The sequence below is a fragment of the Ambystoma mexicanum genome, chromosome 13 (genome assembly GCF_040938575.1).
Source record: "Ambystoma mexicanum isolate Mex_15411 chromosome 13, UKY_AmexF1_1, whole genome shotgun sequence".
NCBI classification, from domain to species: domain Eukaryota; kingdom Metazoa; phylum Chordata; class Amphibia; order Caudata; family Ambystomatidae; genus Ambystoma; species Ambystoma mexicanum.
In genome coordinates this window covers 586,990,217-587,012,075 of record NC_090938.1, presented here as the reverse complement: position 1 = coordinate 587,012,075, position 21,859 = coordinate 586,990,217, and the positions used below count along the sequence as shown (strand labels likewise).

The window sequence follows — 21,859 nt, the reverse complement described above, 5'->3', positions numbered from 1 at the left end:
TAGTGTCAAGTATTGAAGTGTATTTGTGAATGATAGCTTTCCTCCTTCTAGTGAATGTTTTATAACTGACTGTGAAATAAATTAAGTGTTTTGCCAAGAATCCTTGGGTGTAAGAGTTTATTTGAATACTTGGGATTGTAGACCTCTGTGTAACATCATTACAGCTCACATTCCCTCTTGAGATAAGCTTGGCTGCTCAGCAACGCTACCAAAACTGTGTAGTACAGACTTATACCAAAGATTGGTTTTGCTTGCACCTGTAGTCCTAGTTGTGTGTAGTGGTCCCCAAGGGAACTGCATACAAACTTTGCCAAACAATCATCTTTGCATTGTGACGCACAGCATCTTCAGTGCAGTAGCACAGTGAAGTCTCTTAGGTTTCCCAAAGGTTTAAATACCTTCTTTTGGATAAACTACTGTTTCCAAGAGTAGTCAAGTGAAATTGACTTTACTTACAGTTTGTAATTTTCTAGACCCAGCACACACTATCTCACCATAGGGTCCTGGAGGGGTTACTTAGTATCCCCTTTGTCTAGCTTCTCATGTAACATTTGTGTTACCCTTGCTACAATTAATGGCTGGTGGCAGTGGTTTACTACATTTTACTACCATTGTGTGTTTTTACCGCGGGCTGCAATTGCAGCCTTGGTAAAGCACCCATGGGTGCCCATTTTGTCAAAATGGCCCCAGTCTATTTCTTGCTGGAAAGGTCCTTCTTGAGATTTACTCTGCGCGCCAAACCAGGTTTGGTCCCTTTGTTCATCTTTTCTTTGGCTGGGTTCACGAGTGAAGCCCGCCTCTGACTCCAGTATGTCTGGCAGGGGCAGGAAGTGAGGGAGGTGCCTGAAACTCCCTGTGCTTAATCCCCTTGGTTACAGGAATGCACCCAAAGGGGATTGGCCGGCTGGCTGTCCGGCAAGAACAGCCACCCTGCTGTGTGATTGACAGCTAGGCTGGAACGACTGGCAGAAACCTGCATAAAAGGCGCTGCTTTTTGGCTTGGAAGGCAGTCGATCACTGGATGAAACAATCTGAAGAAGAACTTGAAGAGGACGCCTGCTTCAACTCCTGGACCGTTGGTTTGCCTGGAGAAGCCCTGCTGCTGTGCTGAAGCTCTGAATTCGTTTCGACTAGAGAAGCCCTGCAAGGACGTCCTCTCCCTTGGAGTTGATTGGTCCCAACAACTCAAAAGTGAACTCGTTTGGACATCCTCTCAGAGCGGCTATACTTCCGCTACTGCTGCTGGAACTGAAGTGCCGGGGAGAGGAACACCAAACGGAGTGCATCACTTTTATGTCGGACCCGAGCCTGTGGAAGATCCCCCGGACTCGCAGTAAGCAGGACTGACCAAGTCTGAGCCACCCCAACGGAGTGCTGGACCCCAGATGCGAGGAAAGTCCAGCGTGGTATCTGAGAGACCGCAGTGGTGCTATTTGCTGAGACGCGTGGAGCTGAAACCGCGAAGTGCCGCTGAATAGAAGTTTGTTGTTTTGTGCTGCTAACCGTCCCATTGCAGTGTAGGAGTCCCCAGACGTCCTCCCTCTTGTCCCCACGCCTGAGATCCAGGAACAGGATCTACAGAGCTGCATAGGAACAGAAGCGAGCTGGAACCATTTCTTCTAACCAAAGTTACTGTAAAGTTTGAGAGGACTTACCTCTGGTTGTAGCGTTACTTGATCTCAGTTGAGACTTGTCCCGATTGCTTCTGTAGAGTTGCTTGCATCTTCTACTTCGCACAAGCCTCCCAACTTGTGGCTGTACATTGATTCTACTCTTTCTACAAAGACTTCTAAAACATTGTGCAAGACTTTTATTCACCTACAAGAAGTGCTTCAGCTCACCTAGACTTTTGCCCAATTGACATTGGCTGGCCTGGCTCCCTGAAAAACTCTCCTTTCCTCTGATCTTGCGTTTTACCTTTCCTTCCAGGAAGGGGTTAACTTACTTTGCATTGGGGGGTTCAAAAGTACTTACCTGCTTCAGAATAATTGTGTGATCTCTTGTTTTGTTCTAAAATCCTTTTCTTTGACATGCTTCTCAGTATTGCTCTAAATGCAACAGTGATATATTAATGTCCAGTGTCTGAACTATTTAGGTCACCTGAGGGTGTAGGAATTGTTTGTGTGCCTTCCCCAATGGGTGTTTGCTTATTTAGAGAAGCGAAGAGTGTGTATTTTGGAGTGTATTTGTGTGTTACTTATATATTTCACCTTCTGAAGAAGGCTTATTCAAACTGACTGTTAAATTAATCATTGTTTATTCAAGAAACCTCGAAACCTTGAGTATAGGAGTTATTTGGATACTTGTCACTGCGAATTTCTGTGTAACCACCCAACTGCTCACATTGACACCTTGATATCAGCCTGGCTGCTTGGCCACACTACCAACCTGTGTAGTGCAGACTTATACAAAAGGTTGGGTTCCTATTGCGGTCATGCTTGTAGTAGTGCACCCAAAGGGTACTGCTCCAAATCTTGCCTAACGATGAGCATAAGAGAAAGTGTGTGGAGTAGCCTCCTTGAGTTATTGAGAAAAGGTAAGGGTCTCTGTGAACAGGGTGCTGCTACTTTCTACAGACTGAAGCAAAAGATGCATGGTCTCGAGTGGCTAGATTAATCTTTTTGTCACTTGGTTAGATCATTTGTGTTTCAAATTCAACTTTAAACCTTGCAAAGTTAAATACTTTAAAAATTGATATTTCAGTGGCTGCCTGGTATTCCTTCAGAGAAATATATTTTGTTTGAGTTTGAACTCTAGTCCTGTTGATTTGTTAAACATAATTGCTTTTTCTCCAGACGGTTCAGAAACGCAAGGATATGAAACTGATTGTAACCTCAGCAACATTAGATGCAGTGAAGTTTTCCCAGTATTTCTATGAAGCTCCAATCTTCACAATTCCCGGTCGAACCTACCCAGTGGAGATTCTATACACAAAGGAACCTGAGACAGACTACCTGGATGCCAGTCTAATCACAGTAATGCAGATCCATTTAACGGAACCTCCAGGTGAGTAACCAATGAAAAGCAATGGGCACAATTTGGCTTTCTGACCCTGGGATTAGCACTCTGTGATGTAGATTGCTATGCCATGTTATTCCTTGCTGTATGTGACTTCTTGATTTTCGCCTCCTACTAACCGATTCACTGTGGAACTTCCCACTTAATACTACACATCCACTAGCCGCTTGTGCACTGCCGGGTAACACTGTAAGGATCGATTTTCTCTTTTGCAACTTTTCCTCCATTGCTTTCAATGGGAGACCCTTCTTTTTGCTAATTTTGTAGCCGGTCATGACTTTTTGGAAGGGAAGTACAGCCATCAGCTTCACTTCCTTTCTGCTCATTGTTATGGGGGAACTGACTAGTCGCACAGACTGTCACTACGTAGAAACTATGATTCTTTTTGCAGTTTTTGTATTTTGGGAATTGCACACAGCACCTTACAGTGCATTGCTATGGGGATGTTTAGTATCCACATTACTTAATCTTTTGGGGTTTTGGTCACTTTTAAAAGAGCCTAAGACAAGCTGGCGGCAGCAGTACAATTTTTTCCAGTTTCTGATTACATTTTTCTCGTGCATTTTCCCGTTACACATGAATCTAAATGTGGCTAGTACCCTAAGATGGCATTTTTCATTTGTTCTTTTGACATATTTTAGTTTAGCCTTCTTTCTGCCCTCCCAGGTGTTAGGAAAGCTTCCTCTTTACTGCACTTTTCCTTCCATTTCTATGGACCCCCAAACATTTTGCTTTTATTTTTGTATCTGACCTGTCCTTTTTACTCTGCAGTTCACTACACTGGCGTTTGCTCATCTGTTATGGGGAACCGACATGTCCTTTGGGCTGTCAGTCCTGGGAAACTTTGTTTTACCTTAGGCTAGATACTTTGTTTCTACTTTTAATAACTTTTTACCACGTTTGGTAGTTTTTATCATTGTACAATGCATTTTACAATGCAGTACAATGGGGTACACTTTTTGTTTTGCCCTAAACTAATACTCAGAGGATCTTTGGTTACTCTAGTTGTGCTAAATGGACAATCTGGTGGCAGCAGTGGATTTTTACAATTTCTTGGTGCATTTTGTTTTAGCCTTCCCACGTTTGGCTACGAACTTTGGCTAGTAGTGAAACATGATCGTGCCACAGGACTTTTTGCTTGTACTTTGGCCATCTTCTCTTTTAGCCTTCTTACTGGCCTGTGAGGCCAAGAACATCCTTGTATGGACTTCCAGTGCATGGGAAAGCAGAGGCTTTTGGTGGGCTACTGGAGAGCTATGTGTGTTTGCTGCCTGGAAGTGGGCTGGGACTGGCTGGACCCAATCCACAAACTGGTGGCAGTGTGTCTGCTTGGTATGCATGAGTTTTGCCGCCAGTGATCCTGATTGTACCACTGATGGGGTGTGTGTGTGGTGCAGATCTTTCATTGGCTAGGTGGAGCTGCTACTCTTACCTGGCTTTTAGGATAAGAGGACCCCTGCACCCACTCTGGAGAGATCCTGGAAGAAACTGAAGGAGCCAAGAGACTCCTGTCCAGCTACACGACTTGCATGGAGACCTTAGACCTGTCGGAAGAAAGTTTGGCGACCAACTTCTGCTGCTGCCCTGGTGTAGAGCCCTGTCCTGTGGAAGATCTCCAGCAGTCCTGCGAAGGTGCTGTAACCCTTGAAGTTGAGGTAACATCCATTCTTGATGCCAGCTCGGAGTCCCACGAAGAAGAGCCTTCGGAAGTGCCCCTGGGCCGCCCTGTGGCTGACCCGCCCTGAGTTTGGGCTACCGTGCTGCAAACATCACCGTTCTGAGTTGAGGCCTGGAATTTGAGGGGCGGGGGGATATTCAGCTGTGCAACAAGACTTACCTCTTCAAAATGTCATGGTCCTAGCATCAAGGGGACCCGAGATAGGTGCAAAAATCTGACTGTGACAAGTTAATCCTTTTGCGTCGCCGTCATCCGAAACTGCTTTCCTCCATCCATTCCTCTCCTGAGAGGGGCCCTGCATTGAGATCTGCTGCATTTTTCAACTGGGAGATTAGACACCGACCAGAGAGCTGATCGAACATGCAATCCCTGGGAATCAAGGGCTAAGGCTGACATTGTGAAAAGCAACCTTGGACCCTTGTTGGGGTATTTTGTGAGTCCCAAAGACACAGGACTACCTGATGATCTTCTTATGTTGAGATCATGAGCCGCAAGCTAAACACACCATGCGCATTAGGATCCAATTTTCCACTTTAGTGGTATTTCCTTAGTGGTAGAAGCTCTGCATAGACTTACCAGATCACCTGAAGACTGTAATATGGGTACCAGCTCTTTATGATTTGCCCCAGTTCAGTGTCTTAGTGTAACTTGCTTTTACCGCATGCAGTAAAAACAAATACCTCCTTAGCTTTATACCTGTCAGTGTGTTACCATGAGTAACCAGGGCACGCAATAAATGGACCAAACTGATCCAATTCCTATTCCTTTTTATATATTTTAGAAGTAACTGGGATTTATGAGAGAAAAATCCTGTGCAATGCATTGATTTTCTTTAAACATGATATTCCCTGTAATTCATAAATGAAAATACATCTCGATCTCTTATTTTCCCCTCTATCAATGTTACCAGATTCTATTCTTCGGGCTAAAACATAGCTGCGAGCAAATTTCATTTGTAATGCTTCCCCCCGTGATAGTTTTTTTTTTTTTTGTTTTGTTTTTTAACAATGAGCTTCAATTAGCCTTTTGGCAGTAGTTGGCCACAACACTGCTATTTCTAACTTTGAAACTTAGCAGTTGTCTTGGCAGCTTTACGCCTTCAATTATATTTGAAGCCTGCTACTTGGAAGGTGAAGAAAACACATAAACAAAACTACCCACGTTTGTAAATGTAGAACAAGCTTCGCCAGCCTGCAGCTCATAAAATGCACTCCCAAAGCAATCATACCACGCACCTCAATTAACTTTGTTCTCACCTAAAGACTGCTTGGTTCAGTGTGCGCTCAGACTCGTCAAGGCTGGGATTCCCCCTCAGCTCAACTGTTGGGAATCTCTCCCACCGCAGGCTGCCTGGACAGTGCCCTCGCACGGAAAATCTTTATCTGATTTTCTCCCCTTCTCAGCCAGACTAGCTCCACAAATTCTTCCGAGAGACAGACATCCTGCCCATAGTCCTCATGTCTTTTAAGGCATGTCCTCTGTGATCTGCCCATTGATGTATGTTTGTGTGGTGTCAAATTGATAACATCAGCGTTTATGTAATGCCAAATTCTTGTATGTTTTCCATGTGCATTTACAATACTGACTCACACCAGATCACATCATAGTCTCTCACCTCTTGTGTCAGAGCCCCACACCTCTCACTGTCAGGGTCTGAGTTTACTAAAACTCTACCCCAGCTGAAATTCAGAGCCCCATCTTCCCTACATACTCCCCCAACCCCCCTTTTTCTGTTGAGACCTGGCCTACCTATGGGCTCCTACAGAAACAAAAAACCTCTGCAATATTTTTTTTTAAAATGTAAAACTTTTTTTTGTAGACAAAGGTTTACAACAAACACATATATCAGGGCGAGCGATGCATTCAATGCATACATGGGATGAAATACACTAACTGCAAGAGCAATATAATTGCAAGTGGGGAAGCAATAAATCACGATGCACCACAATATTCAAGTATTTCACTGTGGGACCAGAGACGAGCCACTCTCAGATGCGCTCTCCTCTTGGCTGTTAAGGTAGCTGTTGAATGCAGACCATATGTTCTTGGGGCGAGAGTGAGTAGGGAGCATAGTGAGGTACTCTTCTTCACAATTTTGGGACCAGGTAAGCATGTGTAGCCACTTCTGAAATGTCAGGAGAGAGGGACTCTTCTAGCTTTGAAGTACACATTTCTTGGCCACCATGCAGCTTATATTTAGAAATGTACCCATGTGCTTAATGCCATCTGTTTTCCACACCCCAAACAAGACTCCCAGTGGGTCAGGATCGATTACAGTATCAACGATCTCAGCAAGTGTCCCTAAGATTCTCTCCCAGAATTCCCCCAGTTTATGGCATGTCCAGAACATATGCAAGTGATCCGCGTTCTCCGCCTTACGGCGGGGGCAGGAATGTGTGGTGGTGTGGGCGAATTTAGAGATCCTGAGAGATCCTGAGAGGGGTGTAGTACAACCTGTTCAGTAATTTATACTGCATAGCTCGATGGCGGAAATTGAAGGAAACTTTGTTGGTGTGTGAGGAAAAAGATTGGAGCACCCAAGAAGAATGTGGCTAGAGTCCGACCCCATCACCCCATACATCACATACATCACAAGAACAGAAGGACACCCTCAACACCCGCGCCATACCGGAAATAATGACGGCGAAGATCTTATAACCAGAAACCCAAACATGAACCTAACTGACCAATTCAACGAAGAAGCCTTCACAGACCTTCACCTAACTGGCACAAACGGAGAAGCAACACCACTGAACAGCCAAGCTTTCAATCTAGCAGACATCTTCAATGAAGATGCTTGCTTCGCTGACCCTCATACGCCTCCAATCAACGCCAATAACGATGCACTGCAACCAAACAACCACAAACCAAAACAAGGAACAACCAACAAGCAAAACCACACCAAAAAGATCCACTCCAACCTCATCAATGCAAGGTCAATGTCCAAACATGCCACCAAGATGTACGATCTGCTCTGCGACGGAGAACAGAACCTTGGCTAGACGACAACTACAAGATCACCCTTAACAACTGCCTGCCTGAATACTTCAAATGCGTCCAAGCAAACAGAAAAACAGAAAGAGGGGGAGGGCTGGCAATCATTCACAAGGAACACCTGGATATCAAATTGGAAGACCCACTATACCTCGATAAATGCGAATCCCTAATCATACATCTAGCAGTAAGCCCCAAAACAAACCTGAAATTCATACTAATATATAGACCACCAACCTACGATGCAACCTTCGTAGACTCCTTCACAGAGGCAATCACCATCCTAGCCATCAAACACAATCACCTGATAGTCCTCTGAGACTTCAACATCGGGTTCGAAGGAGAAACCACAACCATACAAAAATCGCTAACCAGCCAACTAGCAGCAATGAACCTACAACAACTAGTCAAAGGAGCAACCCACTCGGCAGGGCATACACTTGACACAATCTTCGCGAACAAACTACTCCTTACCACGGCACCCCCAATTCAATTACCCTGGAACGAACACCTCATCATCCCCTTCGTAATGAAAATGACCACCCCAACAGGCAGTCAACCGGACAAAACAAAGAACACCAGGAAAAGAAACTGGAGAACCATCAAAAACTCCAACCTGAATGAACTCCTGGAGCTAAGCAAACCACACCCAACATTCATGGAAGAAGATGACCTGGACAAAAAGGTAACCCTGCTGCATTCCTGGATTATAACTACTATAGACAACATCACCAAAGAAAAACCCTTCGCTTCTTCTAATAAATGGTCAATGGCAAAATGGTTCTCCCCACTACTTAGCACCATGAAAAGGAAAAACCGAAGACTAGAACTTGATTGGAGAAAACAAAACGACGTGGCGAACAAACTGAAATTCCTACAACACAACCGGGCATACAAAAAGGAAATACAAAAAGCAAAGAGGAAACACTACGACAACCAAATCTTAGAAGCACCAAACACCCAAAAAGAAATCTTCAAAATCAAAAACCCTCCGGGATATAACGCACCAACTCTGTCCATGAAACTTTGCAATGACCTTGCAGACCACTTCAAAAACAAAATCACCAACATCCAACAAACCATACAAAGCAGACCGTCTGACCTGACCACAACCCCCACCTACACTCAGGAGGAACACCCAAACAAACTAAGAAGCTTTCCAGAAATATCAGTGGAGAAATTCATCAAACTGGTGAATGAAAGCAATAACTCGGGGTCCCCTGAAGAGCCCTGCCCACCAAACAGATCGATTCTTAAACAAGGAACGCCCATGGAATATCAGGAACGTCCTCAACCATTCCATCGCAACTGGGAAAGTGCCACAAGCCTTCAAAACTGCATAAATCAGGCCACTACTCAGATACAGCGGGGAACGTAGAGGACCTCTCCAACTACAGACCCATCTCCAACATCCCATATACAGCCAAGCTGCTCGAAACGTACATATACAAAACAGCCCAAGAGTTTATAGAAGAGCACGGCCTACTAGACAAGGGCACAATTTGGCTTCAGACCACTGAGAGGAACAGAATCGGCTCTACTCTCAATATGGGACGATCTAAAAATCCACGCACACTCGGACAACAGCACTGCCTTGATACTCCTAGACCTATCGGCAGCAGTCTACCATGACACCCTCATAAAGAGATTAGAGGGACTTGGAATAACAGACACCGCCCTACTTTGGATCAAATCTTTCCTAGCAAACAGAACGGAAACCGTATGGATGAAACCCTTCAAATCCAGCCCGAGAGATTCCACCTGTGGAGTACCACAAGAATCATCCTTCTCCCCGCTACTATTCAACATCTACCTGGATCTACTTATCAGAATCATCAAAAGCCACGGCCTCACCTGCTACAACTATGCTGACGATCCACAAATCTTCAAAATACAAGACAACCCGGAAATAAAACTGCCTCCGCGATGTATTCTTCTGGATGAACTCCACTCTCTCAAAATCAACCCAAGCAAAACTGAAATAATGATCGTCACAAAAAATGGAGGAGAAAACCAATTCATCCCTTGGCCAAGGGAACTCGGGACAACCCCAGCACCCTCGCAGATTGTAAAAAACCTGGGGTTTCTGATGGACAATAATCTCACGCTAGAGCCACAAGTAAACGCTCTCCTCAAGAAATGCTTCTTCCTCCTGCGAGCGGCAAAGAGGATCTTACTGTTCCTATCTATCGCCAACAAAACAACCACCATCACCCTCGTCATGTCCAAAGTAGACTACGCCAATAGCCTATACCTAGGCATGCCTGAACGACTCTTAAAAAAAAACTACAACAATTTAAAACGCATCAGCCAGGCTACTTCTGAAACTACCCCGAAGAGAACACACTGCACCAGCGCTGAAACACTACATTGGCTACCAATAAAACTACTAATAAAATTCAAAACAATGTGCATTACGCACAGAGCAGTACACAACGAAGGCACTGAGTTCCTAAGAGACAAACTGTGCCTAAATCAACCAACAAGAACGCTCAGATATAGCATGGACATCCGCCTGGAACCGAAGCACTACAACAAAAGAAAACTTAGAGGATCCTCCTTCTCTCACCAAGCCTCGAAAACCTGGAACGACCTTCCAAAGTACATACGTAACACAAGGAACCACCTATTATTCAGGAAATTTCTCAAAACCTGGCTCTTCATGTCCTAACTAGAAAGACCGGCCACAGGGGCACACACACAACTAAAACAACAATGAACGTAGAGAGACCCTGATACAGGCCGATCAATCAATGGGGAAAAGCCAAGGTAAATATCCCACAAAATACTAAACGACCAAACTGGAGATAGCCGCAATACGACCAAAGACTGTAAACATAGCAAGACAAAGACAGAAACACTAGGACGAATCATCAAGAGGACCATGACCTTAAATTATAACCAGCCCTAAGGACAAAATATAGAGAGGGAAAGGAAGCACTGCATCACAAGCCCCAATCCAGTGGGTGAGAAACAGAATGTTTCATCACTACACACTGTCCACCAATACACAGCAGGAAGCACAATGCCTGACCACACAAAAACTACAACTAAATAATAGCCCCAAGGATGTTCACCCCATGGAAACCAAAGAACCAGTCAGGACAGAAGGAAACGAACGACTGAATACACAGGCTCACCAAGGCAGATGCACTAGGACTCCACATCAACACAACTCCTACCCTGAACCATTCAAAGTCTCAACCGACCAGTGTCACACTACATAATCTGAGAATAGATATTACCTACCCAGTCCCACAACCGAAGATTAGGTTCAGACGCACCTACCAATCCAAACAATACTCACTATGATACAGCTGGATCAGCGCAGCACCGCCAAAGCGAGTCGGCCCACGAGGAACCAGCAACAACGCAACCCACAGGTATACAATTCTAACGGAACCATATGTACATGAATCAGGATACAGACCCCAATAACCCAACCCTCAATCTTCTGCATACTTAAACCCACACAACCATCTCTCTCCCAGCAATCCGCACGCACTTTACCACAAGGCATCAACAACACATAAACTTCACCCACAGCACTCGAGGCCTCGCCCGATCCAATACTAGCACCAAAGCCCAGCACTCGGTGTATACTGAGCTGAAGCTGCCAACAGCATACCACTTCTCCCCTCCACCTGACTAACCCTCCCGTCCTTCCCGTTTACAGATCTGCCAGAGCGCCTGGCGACCAATTCCGTTGGTGACGGTGCACTATACAAGTACCTTTACCATAACATCTTTCCCCATAACTGGTCAGAGACCTCAAGTTCCAATTCCTCTGCCCATTCACTGCGTGCCCTGGAAGGCCGGGCTGGGGCGCCCGCCAGTAACATCTTGTATAGCGAGGAGACAATGCCACGGGTGCCACTTGAATTGGCAATGTATGTAATCCCTGGAGTGTCGGGGGGGGGGGGCTCGTTGGGGAAAGTGGGCGATGTGGCACGAAAGGCAGCACAGAGCCTGTAGTATTGCAGGATCTCTAGCGCAGTCCCAGAGTGGCACGGCTTCCATGTCTGTGGGTTTATAAACCTCCCATCGGGATAGAAGTCTGTTAGTGCCTGGTAGCCTAGAGTCCCCCTGTGCCGTGCCAGGGCATTGTCGTGTGTAGGCTCCAGCCCGGGGAAATCCCACACAGGGAGCCATTTGTAATAGGGGTGGTGTTCCGCAGTTGCACTCAGTAGTCGATCCCAGGCATGCAAGGTAGTCAATGGGCGAGTCGGGTACATAATGCTGATGTAATATGAGGGTTGTTATATTTACTCTGGTTGCCGCGGGTCGGGGAACCAGGATACCAGTGAGTGGCATATTGGGCCTGTTCCGCCATCCAATATAATGTTAGGTCAGGGGCAGTGAATCCCCCTCTTTCATATAGGAGCATCATATCTGACCATTTCTTGCGCACCGCCATAGGAACTGTGCACACGATTTGTGTAGTCTCGTGAAGTATTCTTGATCTTCATGGACCATGTGTCATAATCAGGAGGAAACGGTTTGCTATCCCCTTAGCGAAGATCTTGGTGTCTAGGTTCATAAGAGAAAGGGGCCTGTATGAACCACATTCATCACTAGGTTTTCCGGGCTTAAGTAACACCGTTATAACGGCTTCACGCAAGGAGGGAGGGAGGAAGGACAGACACGCGGAGCGTCTCGTCCCAGACCTCCAGTAGTTTGGGGGCTATTATGGCTATGTGTTCCTGGTAGAATTCAGCTGTGAGCCCGTCGGGACCTGGTGGTTTACCTTTAGGGAGATCTGAGATGGCTCTGACTATCTCGTTCAGTAGGATCGGAGAGTCCAGCTGGTCCCTGGCCGAGGAGGAGATGCATGTTGTGGGTATCTGATCAAGGAGATCCCTCATATGCCGTTCACTGTGTTCGGGGGGTAGGGAATATAGGTTTGTATAGAATTTGGTGAAGATGTCCAATATCTGCTGGCCTGACCATCGTGTGACGCCTTGTCCGTCCTTGACAGAAGCAACCTGGGCCTGGCCCCATTCCTCCCTCGTTAGAGTTGCTAATGTTTTACCGGGTCTATCGCCCTCCCCATATTTCCGTGCAGCCTGTGGGCAGCTAAAGTATTGGACTTCTCTAGTGGTGTGTGTTTTAAATGTCTGGAGTTCCTGGCTAGTTAGAGCGAGTTTGGCAGGGTCGGCTCCTGTCGAGCAGTCCTTTTCCAACTCACGCAGTCTGGCGACTGAGGTCTGCCCTTATTGTTTTTAGCACTCCCTAGATATGGACATCCCTCTAATATATGATTTGAATGCATCCCACCAAACACCAATAGCAGTAGCCTGAGTGGTATTATACTCAAAAAAGGACTCAATATCTGCCAATATGTCAGCCTTGAACACAATGTCCCTGAGGGCAGCAGACTTGAAACGCCATGTGCTAAATGTCGGGACGAGTGTTCCCAGTTCCACCGATAAGGTGATTGGGGCATGGTCAGATAGTGTACGGGTCAGTATCTGCGCTCCCTCCACCCTGCCCATCACTTCACCTGACACTAGGAACAGAGCGATTCTGGAGGAGCTATCGTGGACTGAGGAATAATAGGTATATTCACGTCGTTGAGGATGTAGTAACCTCCAAGCGTCTTGAATGTTAAGTGTTGCACTGTGTTCATGTAATCTGCGCGCCGCACCAGACAAGGACTTGGGCACCGCCCGGTCCTGTCCAAGCTAGTGTCCAGTATCAAGTTCATGTCCCCTCCCCAGATGATCTGGATTCCTACATAGCCCAGCAGTATAGATACCACGGTGTCCACAAAATCAGGGGTATCTACATTGGGACCGTACGTGTTTACAAGAAGGTACTCTCTGTTTACTATTGTACAGTGTAATACGACATATCTACCATCGGGATCAATATAGCTCTTGTGTAGTATGAATTTAATGGATTTGTGGATCAGGGTCAGCACGCCTCTGGCCTGTGTGGAATAGGAAGTGTAATATCTGTTAGGTCCCTATGATGGTGCCATGCTCATTGCCAGGCGACCCTTAGAGTGCGTTTCCTGCAGCAGCAGTATTTTACTACCGTGTCTATGGGCATAAACCATAGTTTTGTGGGCCTTGATGTGGTTACTCAATCCCCAGACATGCCAGGACATTATGGTAGTGGGCATTTCACTTGTCTAGGGCACATCCCAGCTCGTTTGTCGTGTCATGTGTTCGCAGTTAGTGTTGTTAATCTTGAGACACTGTAACATAACGTGATATGCTGGTCCACCTCCGCCATTTCCAATATAACTTCCCCAAACAATTCCTCCTCCCTCCCTCCCCCACCACCCCTTCATGGCTGGCAGTGTCCCCACTCTCCCCCCTCCTAACTATACCAAGAAATCCCTCAGAACATGAATCAGCGGGCCAATCCCAACATGGATCAACCACACTGCTGGCCCAATAGGGGACAACAACTAAAGAGTCCTCCAAGATAGCCATTGCAACTGCAGCGGGGTGCGCTGTTGCCGTGCAGTCAACTTAAAGGAAGCAATTAAGTACCGGCATGGTACTTGGGGCCGGCAGTATACATATTAGAACACAATTTCCATTACACTGACACATGCTATAACAAGGAACAGTAGTACAACCACTATGAATGTGGTCCATCAGGTATAAATGACATAAGTGCACCAAAGTGGAGAAATGGGTAGAAGTACAGACTGTTATCACATTGTAGTTTGCATGATGTTCACCAGGGAATGTCTAGTGTCATCCCGGACATAGAGGTGCACCACAATTCAAGACGTTGTAAGTACGTGTAGTGAGAAGCCTATAGATTAGATGGTGCAATCAACTCGAGGGCCAAAGAACAAGAATCACCATACCTCCAGGGGGTAAAGGGCAACCAGTGACGTCTAGTCAGCACCTATAGGATCCAAGATTGGATTGTTACGGGGGTATCCGTGCCTCTGCGAGCTTCACCACTTCGTCAGGGGGCGTTAAGTCAATCATTGTCCGTAAGGTCTTCGGCCGGGTTATTAAGCGAAATCTGCAGCTCTATAAACTTCACTGCTTCATCAGGGAGAGTAAAGAAAAACAGTTTCTCCCTGAAGGAGAATTTTAAGCACGCTGGGAACAGCATTGCATATTGTTTATTATTTATTTATTGATTTGTTTGTTAATGCGCGCCAAACCCATGGGTAGCCGGGCGCAACAGTTTACATGAAGACTTAAGCTTGTTACAGTATTTGGCATGAATATATACAACACAGCGGCAAGAAAAGCAAATATATGTGAGACTATATACAAGCATATACATATGAAACACAACGGCAAAAAGCAAATCTATACAGGAATATGTGCAGACATAAACCCCGAACAGGGCATGTCTTGGGGTGTCCGGTGAAAGGGACGTAAGTGATGATTTGTTCCCTTAGCATCTTTTTTACACCGAGAAACTGTCACCTCTCCTGCTGCACTCTGACCGAGAAGTCGGGGGAAGATCCGGATGGTATTGGAGCCGAGGCGTAGCTCCCTCTTGTCACGAGTCAGACGAAGAATAAGATCCCTATCTCTATAGCTTAGAATTTTGGCGATGACCGGCCTGGGAAAGTCACTGGGTTTGGGGCGTGGAGACAGGGCGTGCTGAGCGCACTCAACAGTGAAGAAGGGGGACAGTGCAGGATTGTCCAACAGTTCTTTGATCAGGTTCTCAACTGCCAGTTCCATGCGGCCTTTAAGAGCATTTTCCGGGACACCTATAATTCGTATGTTGTTCCTACGGGACCTGGATTCCATGTCGTCGCATTTCGCTTTAACGAACTTCATGTCCCGGGTATGAGAGGCGACTGTGTCCTGGACAGCGTGTAGCCCATCCTCATTGGCTCCAATTCTGGACTCTGCCTCGGTGATCCTGGTGCCGGCTTGATCTAGCTGAGATTTGAGTATGACGTCCACTGTACCCATGATCCCTCACGCGTGTAGGACCCTCAGATTGTTTTTTTCCGCCATACTTGTCGGAAGCATTGTTGCGGAGTTCCCTGGCTTTCAGCCATTTTGCAAAAAATCATATTTATTTCCCTGTTCTTTCACTCCCACGTCGAGATCCGATGATCGACACCGGTCCGAAGAACAAACAACCGTCGAGACTGCACGATGGACTTTGGGCCTCGGAAGGCCTCTGCCCTGCAAGTAGGGAGAGTGGGGGTGGAAACATACTCACACTCGCTATTATTTCCTACATACACTAGCCCGCTGCCATAAGGTGACATATGGAGAGTACTCCATTTAAATGTTGCCCCAAGTGCAACCACAAGTACCCTTGGGTTGACAAACACGCCACCTGTAATCTGTTTGCCTAGGGACCACCCCGAAGCTAACTGCAGAGCGTGTAGCCTTTTTAAGGCTAAAACACTAAAGGACCGCTCCACTAAACATTGGGCCCACCACGCCAGGCAGCTCGATGCCATGGAAGCGGTGGGTGCCTTCAGTGATGGCAGCGACGCCGCCCTTTCGGGCGGCGAGGGCACAGGGGCGTCGAAAGACACCCGAGCGCTAGTCCCCGACCTCGGAGGATTGTCTGGCTGGGCAGTTATGGGGACCACACCCGGCGACACGAGCGCTACCCTAACTACTACACCTAAACACACTAATCCCAACCGGGACTCGGCGCGCATGTTCAGTTCTCGGAAAAAGGAGGCTCGTAGAGAGCGGTCCACGGAATCGGTGTCCTCTGGGCGTTCCAGGTTGAGATCGCTTCACGACACAAGGCAACCGTCCACAGTTGCAAAGAGTGCCTTGCTCCCCGAAGTCACGGAGGTATGGTCGTCGGATGACTAATCCGACCTCCACCCCCAAGCTGCACGCTTAGATTCGGCTCGGGCAGCCCGTTCGGTGTCTGCCTCCGAAAGTCGACGTGCACACTCGAAAGCTTCCGAGAGTACCCTACACACCCCCGAATCTCGACGCCAGGCGTCGAAAGGTTCAGAGAAGGTCAAAACATCAGGAAAACACTCTTCTACTCAAGGGGAAGGGGACAAACAGCAGAAAAAGTCATCACACTTTACTTCTGCACCCCAGGTACACAAAGACAAATACAAGTCTTCAGATAAGGATACATCCAAGACCCCTGTCACTACACTTAAAGTTATCCCTCCCTCTCTAAAAGATATGGGAATAGGAGAGAAACCTCAGCAGGAGGTGGTCACCCCCAGCTCCAGGGAATGGAGCTCTGAAGACATCGACAGGGTGATGAGGAGAATGTCTTTTATGGCTGATTTCTACAACAAAAAAAACCTGATTATTTTCTTAGTTATCAAAGTGCCCCTGACAACTCTACTCCTTCAGGATCCAGGGACCTTCAGCCTCCTAATAAGAGACCTCGGTTTGAGACTTCACCTCAGGGCCTGATTTCAGACCCTTATTACATCCAACCCTACCCGCAGTATGGTGAGGATCCAGACATAGAAATATTGGACGACCAAACAGGAGTGGATTATTATGGAGATGACGAGGGCCATGATGGGGAGGAGGAAGACGAGGCAGAAGTCTACAATATAGACTCTCCTGTTCGCAAAGAACCACAGGTTACCGACTCACCAGTAGATAACCAGCCCCTTCTGAATGAGGTCTTAGCTAGAGCTGCAGAGCACTTCCACATAGACACTCATGGGGCGCAAGAAGAGAGGGACTTTGCAGAGGAGATCATGGGAGACACGAAACCCATTGCCCAAGCCATTCCAATTCTGAAGTCCATCCAACACAGAATTGATCCTTCCCTCCTCACCCCTAACCTCACCAGGGCTGTAAACCCCAGAATTGAAAAGATGTTCAGCGCCGCCCAGTCTGACCCACTTTACATAAGGGGTCAACTTAAGCCCGACTCGCTGGTAGTCACTAACACCAAGAAAAGAGCGGGGACACCTCTATCAGCATCTGAGGCTCCCCCAGACAAGGAGAGCAAGAGGATTTATGGGTTAGGAAGGAAAGTGGCCTCCACTTCTGCTTATCAAGCAAGAATCGACAATACCACCACTCTGCTGGCAAGCTATAATTGCCACCAGTGGGAGCAGGTAGTTGCTCTCATTGACTCTGCACCGGAACCACTAAAGGGCCAGTTAGCCCAGATCGCGTCTGAGGGTAGAGCCGTGTCCGGATGCAGTCTAAAGACGACCTTTGACGCCGCAGATAATGCAGGCCGGCTCATAGCAGAGAGCACCGTCATTAAGAGGCACACTTGGCTTAGACAGTCAGGGTTTAAAGCCGAGATCCAAGCTACCCTTATCGACATGCCGGTGGAACCGAATGTCTTGTTTGGCAAAGCAGTAGAGGACGCACTCAAAACTGCCAAAGACGAGTACGATACCCTTAAATCCCTGGGACAATTGACTAATAAGCCCACGAACCAAAGAGGGAATAGTAATTTCGTCGCTCCGTGGCCAAAATTCCCAGAGGGGCTCCAATTACGCATAGGGGCAGGGTACATCATGGGGTGGCAACCAACAGACTACCCAAAGTTACGGCAGGGGTAATAAAAGGAGCCATGGTAGAGGAAGAGGCAGCCCAGCCAGAGGCGGTACGCCTCCCGGCAAACAGTGACGTTCCGCTCAAGGTCCCTTCCCGCGCATCCCCAGTAGGGGGGCGCATTTCCAACTTCACCCAGGCATGGGAAGGGATCACATCGGACAGATGAGTGCTGTCCAATGTCCGCAGGATACTGCATCGAACTACTGGAGCACCCCCGCAACCACCCTCCAAGACAAAAGATACATTCCCTGGACCACCAAAAGATCCTCTTCGAGGAAATTGTCAATCTTCTCACAAAGGACGCGATAGAACTCGTCCCGGTTAACTAGGCAAACAAGGGTATTTATTCAACTTACTTCCTTGTGCCAAAAAAAGATTTGACAATGCGCCCAGTATTAGACTTACGCCCTGCAAACATGTATGTCAAGCCCCAAAAATTTAGCATGACCACTCTCCAAGAGGTAATCCCCCTCCTAAAAAGACGGGATTACATGGCAACATTGGACATGAAAGATGCCCATTTTCATATTGCCATGTTCCCAGCTCACAGAAGATTCTTGCTCTTCAAGGTGGACAGTCAGCACTACCAGTTCAAGGTGCTGCCCTTCGGTATAGCCTCGGCTCCAAGGGTATTCACCAAGGTACTGGCGGTGGCGGCAGCACACCTACGCATGGAGGCAATCCCAGTGTACCCTTACCTGGACGACTGGCTCATCACAGGGGAAACCCCAGTAATTTGCAGATCCAACATCCAAACAACTATCGACCTCCTCTTCGAATTGGGTTTCTCCATCAACGAGAAAAAAATCAAGCCTGGTGCCACGCACCTCCAAACAGTTCTTAGGAGCTGTCATAAACACTCAAGAGGGGTTGGCCTTTCCATCAGAGGAAAGAATGCAGAATATACTGCTGCAAATTCCTCAATATCAGCCCGGTCGTCAGATAACAGTTCGCAAAGCGATGCATTTGCTAGGCATGATGGCGTCATGTATTTAACTGGTTCCCCACGCGCGCCTGCGACCCATGCAGGAATGGTTGGCGAAACAATGGTCTCAGGCAAGTGTTCAGTGGGACGATCTAGTCGTCGTTTCGCCAACGCTTGTACAAAGCCTTCACTGGTGGACAAGAGAAAATCTGTCCAAGGAGAAACCCTTTTACGATCCCAAGATACAGGCGGTAGTCACGACGGACGCATACCTGTCAGGGTGGGGAGCTCACCATCCATCACACAATTTAGTGTCCCTGGTCTCACTCGGTGGCCAAGAATCAAATCAACCTGCTAGAGCTTCTGGCAGTATTCAGAGCGCTTCAAGCATTCGAGCCCTACCTGTTGAACCTGTCAGTGCAGATCTTAACAGACAGCACGACAGCCATGTTTTATTTGAGCAGGGAGGGACTGGTTCGCCAAATCTGTCCAGGCTTGCCCAGAGAATTTGGACATGGGCACTCGGACGGAACATTTACCTGTCATCTCAACATGTTCCAGGAGATCTCAATTCACTGGCAGAGCCTTTGAGCAGAGATCCCCTCCCAGAAGAACACGAATCGTGTCTGCACAGAGAAGTCGTAGAAGACCTCTTCTCACAGTGGGGTTTTCCCACTATAGACCTATTCGCCACAAGCTAAAACGGACAATGCCCAGGATTCGCATCCAGGTTCCCCCAGCCAGACTCCAAGGGGAACGCCCTGTGGATGAACTGGTCAGGGATGTTTGCTTATGCTCTTCCACCAACGCCTCTCATGAGGAAGGTGGTCAACAAGATGCACAGAGAATCGATGACGCTCATCCTAGTTGCTCCCATGTGGGCGAGACAACTGTGGTTCCCACACCTGCGCAGACTCGCAGTGTGCGAACCCATCAGACTCCCATGCTGGCACAACCTACTGTCCCAGCACCAAGGTCAAACAGTGCATCCTCAACCCAACTCAATGAACTTGGCAGCATGGCTCCTGAAGTCATAGAGTTTGGACATCTCAACCTGCCACAGAGATGCATGGATATCCTAAAAGAATCTAGGAAACCAAACGCGAGACACTGTTAACTTTGATAAATGGAAAAGATTTGTTATCTGGTGACAGAATAAACAAATCAACCCGGTTGATTGCACTCCTTCCAATATTGTCCCCTACATGCTCCACCTGCTGGACGCAGGGTTGGTATTTAATTCACTCAAGGTACACCTGGCCGCGCTGTTGGCCTACACCACCTCCCATAACAAGGTGTCGTGGTGGAAAGTACTAGTGGTTAAAGCCTTCATGGAAGGGGTAAAGAGACTCCACCCTCCAATTTCTAACCCACCACCAGGATGGGATCTTAATGTGGTGCTTGCTAAACTCATGGGCCCACCCTTTGAACCCATGCATAAAGCTAGTCTCAAACACCAGACCTATAAAACTGCCTTCTTAGTAGCCATAATATGTTAAAATAGGTATAAAGAATCCATATTAACATGAAAACATCCTACTCCACCAACGGGGATATAGATATATGTAATACAATAAAGAGCAAGATATGTGTTGTTTACTTGCCTCCAACCCCGTCACACAGGAACTCTATAAGGTTTTTCAGCATCACTAGTCCTGAAAAAATGGACCGTCTGCTGTAACTGATTTACACAAATGTATAACAAGTTTATTATTCAAATAATTCAAGCTGAATTTAAACAAAAAACACTACCCTCACCTAACACAGTGTACTAAACATTAAAAAACAAATATAAAACAAATATAAAACATCAGATAACTAATTTATACGACACAGAAGATATCACATAACACACAAAAAAATCTCAATGTGTCACTAAAACAACAAGCATCCCAACATGTTTCTGTTCTTAACTGCCCAGTTCAGGCGAACATTCTTCAGGGGATAAATTTAAAAGCATCCACTAATCTCTTCCACACCGTGTTGAAAGGGTAGATTCAGGCACCCAAGAGGGTAAAAGGAAAACAACCTCCAAGCCTGTAAAAATAAAGGAAAGGAGAAACCTAATGAGTTCCAAAGAGGGAAGGAAGTACTACAAAATGTAAATGGAGACATGGCACAGGGATTATGCCACACTCACAAGGGTCCCAAAAGGGCACCCGCAGATTTACCTTTAAATGTTGAAACTTCAAAGCACGTCACAGGATGACAAATTTGCTGGTTTCCCTCCAAATGAGAAATCAATACTTCAACAAAGCGTCACAGTCCGCTAGAGTATCGCCACACCTAAGTAAGACAAAACCAATACACAGAGACCACATGCTCTGTTATATCCAGAAATCACACTGGCTTCAATACCACTGCACATAAAATCAAGGCTCCAAATAACAAAGTGAATTACCTCCACAAATGTAGGGATCAAGACTGCAATTCACAATTCAGTAATGAACAAGTTGAAATGGAAACATCCATACGATCAAGCAATGAAGTACAGAGTCAATCTGGAAAGCAATGGGAACATAACAGTAAACACCATTTATCTGGCATTACCAAAAAATCAGCTAACAACATGCCGTCAACATGCACTGGAGGGCAAACAGAAGGGTGTGCTTATATTTCACACACGTGAGGAGACCATGCATCATCTAATGTGTAAAGACAACTACTCAGTGTCCATGCTGTCCAACCTACACAACGTAAAAGAAACGCGGAAAATGGATAGCCACACAATATGTGTAAAATAAGTGTAAAATAAAGTACCCCAACCACCAAGCA

General features: G+C 46.7%; 1 protein-coding gene across 1 annotated transcript in view; it reads left to right on the top strand.

Moving 5' to 3' along the window:
• DHX8 (DEAH-box helicase 8) overlaps positions 1-21,859 on the top strand; it is a 429,571-nt gene that overhangs the window by 225,385 nt on the left and 182,327 nt on the right. The window contains exon 15 of the mRNA XM_069634412.1: positions 2,796-3,006. Coding sequence (XP_069490513.1) covers positions 2,796-3,006 — 211 coding nt within the window. The remainder of the gene's footprint in view (positions 1-2,795; positions 3,007-21,859) is intronic.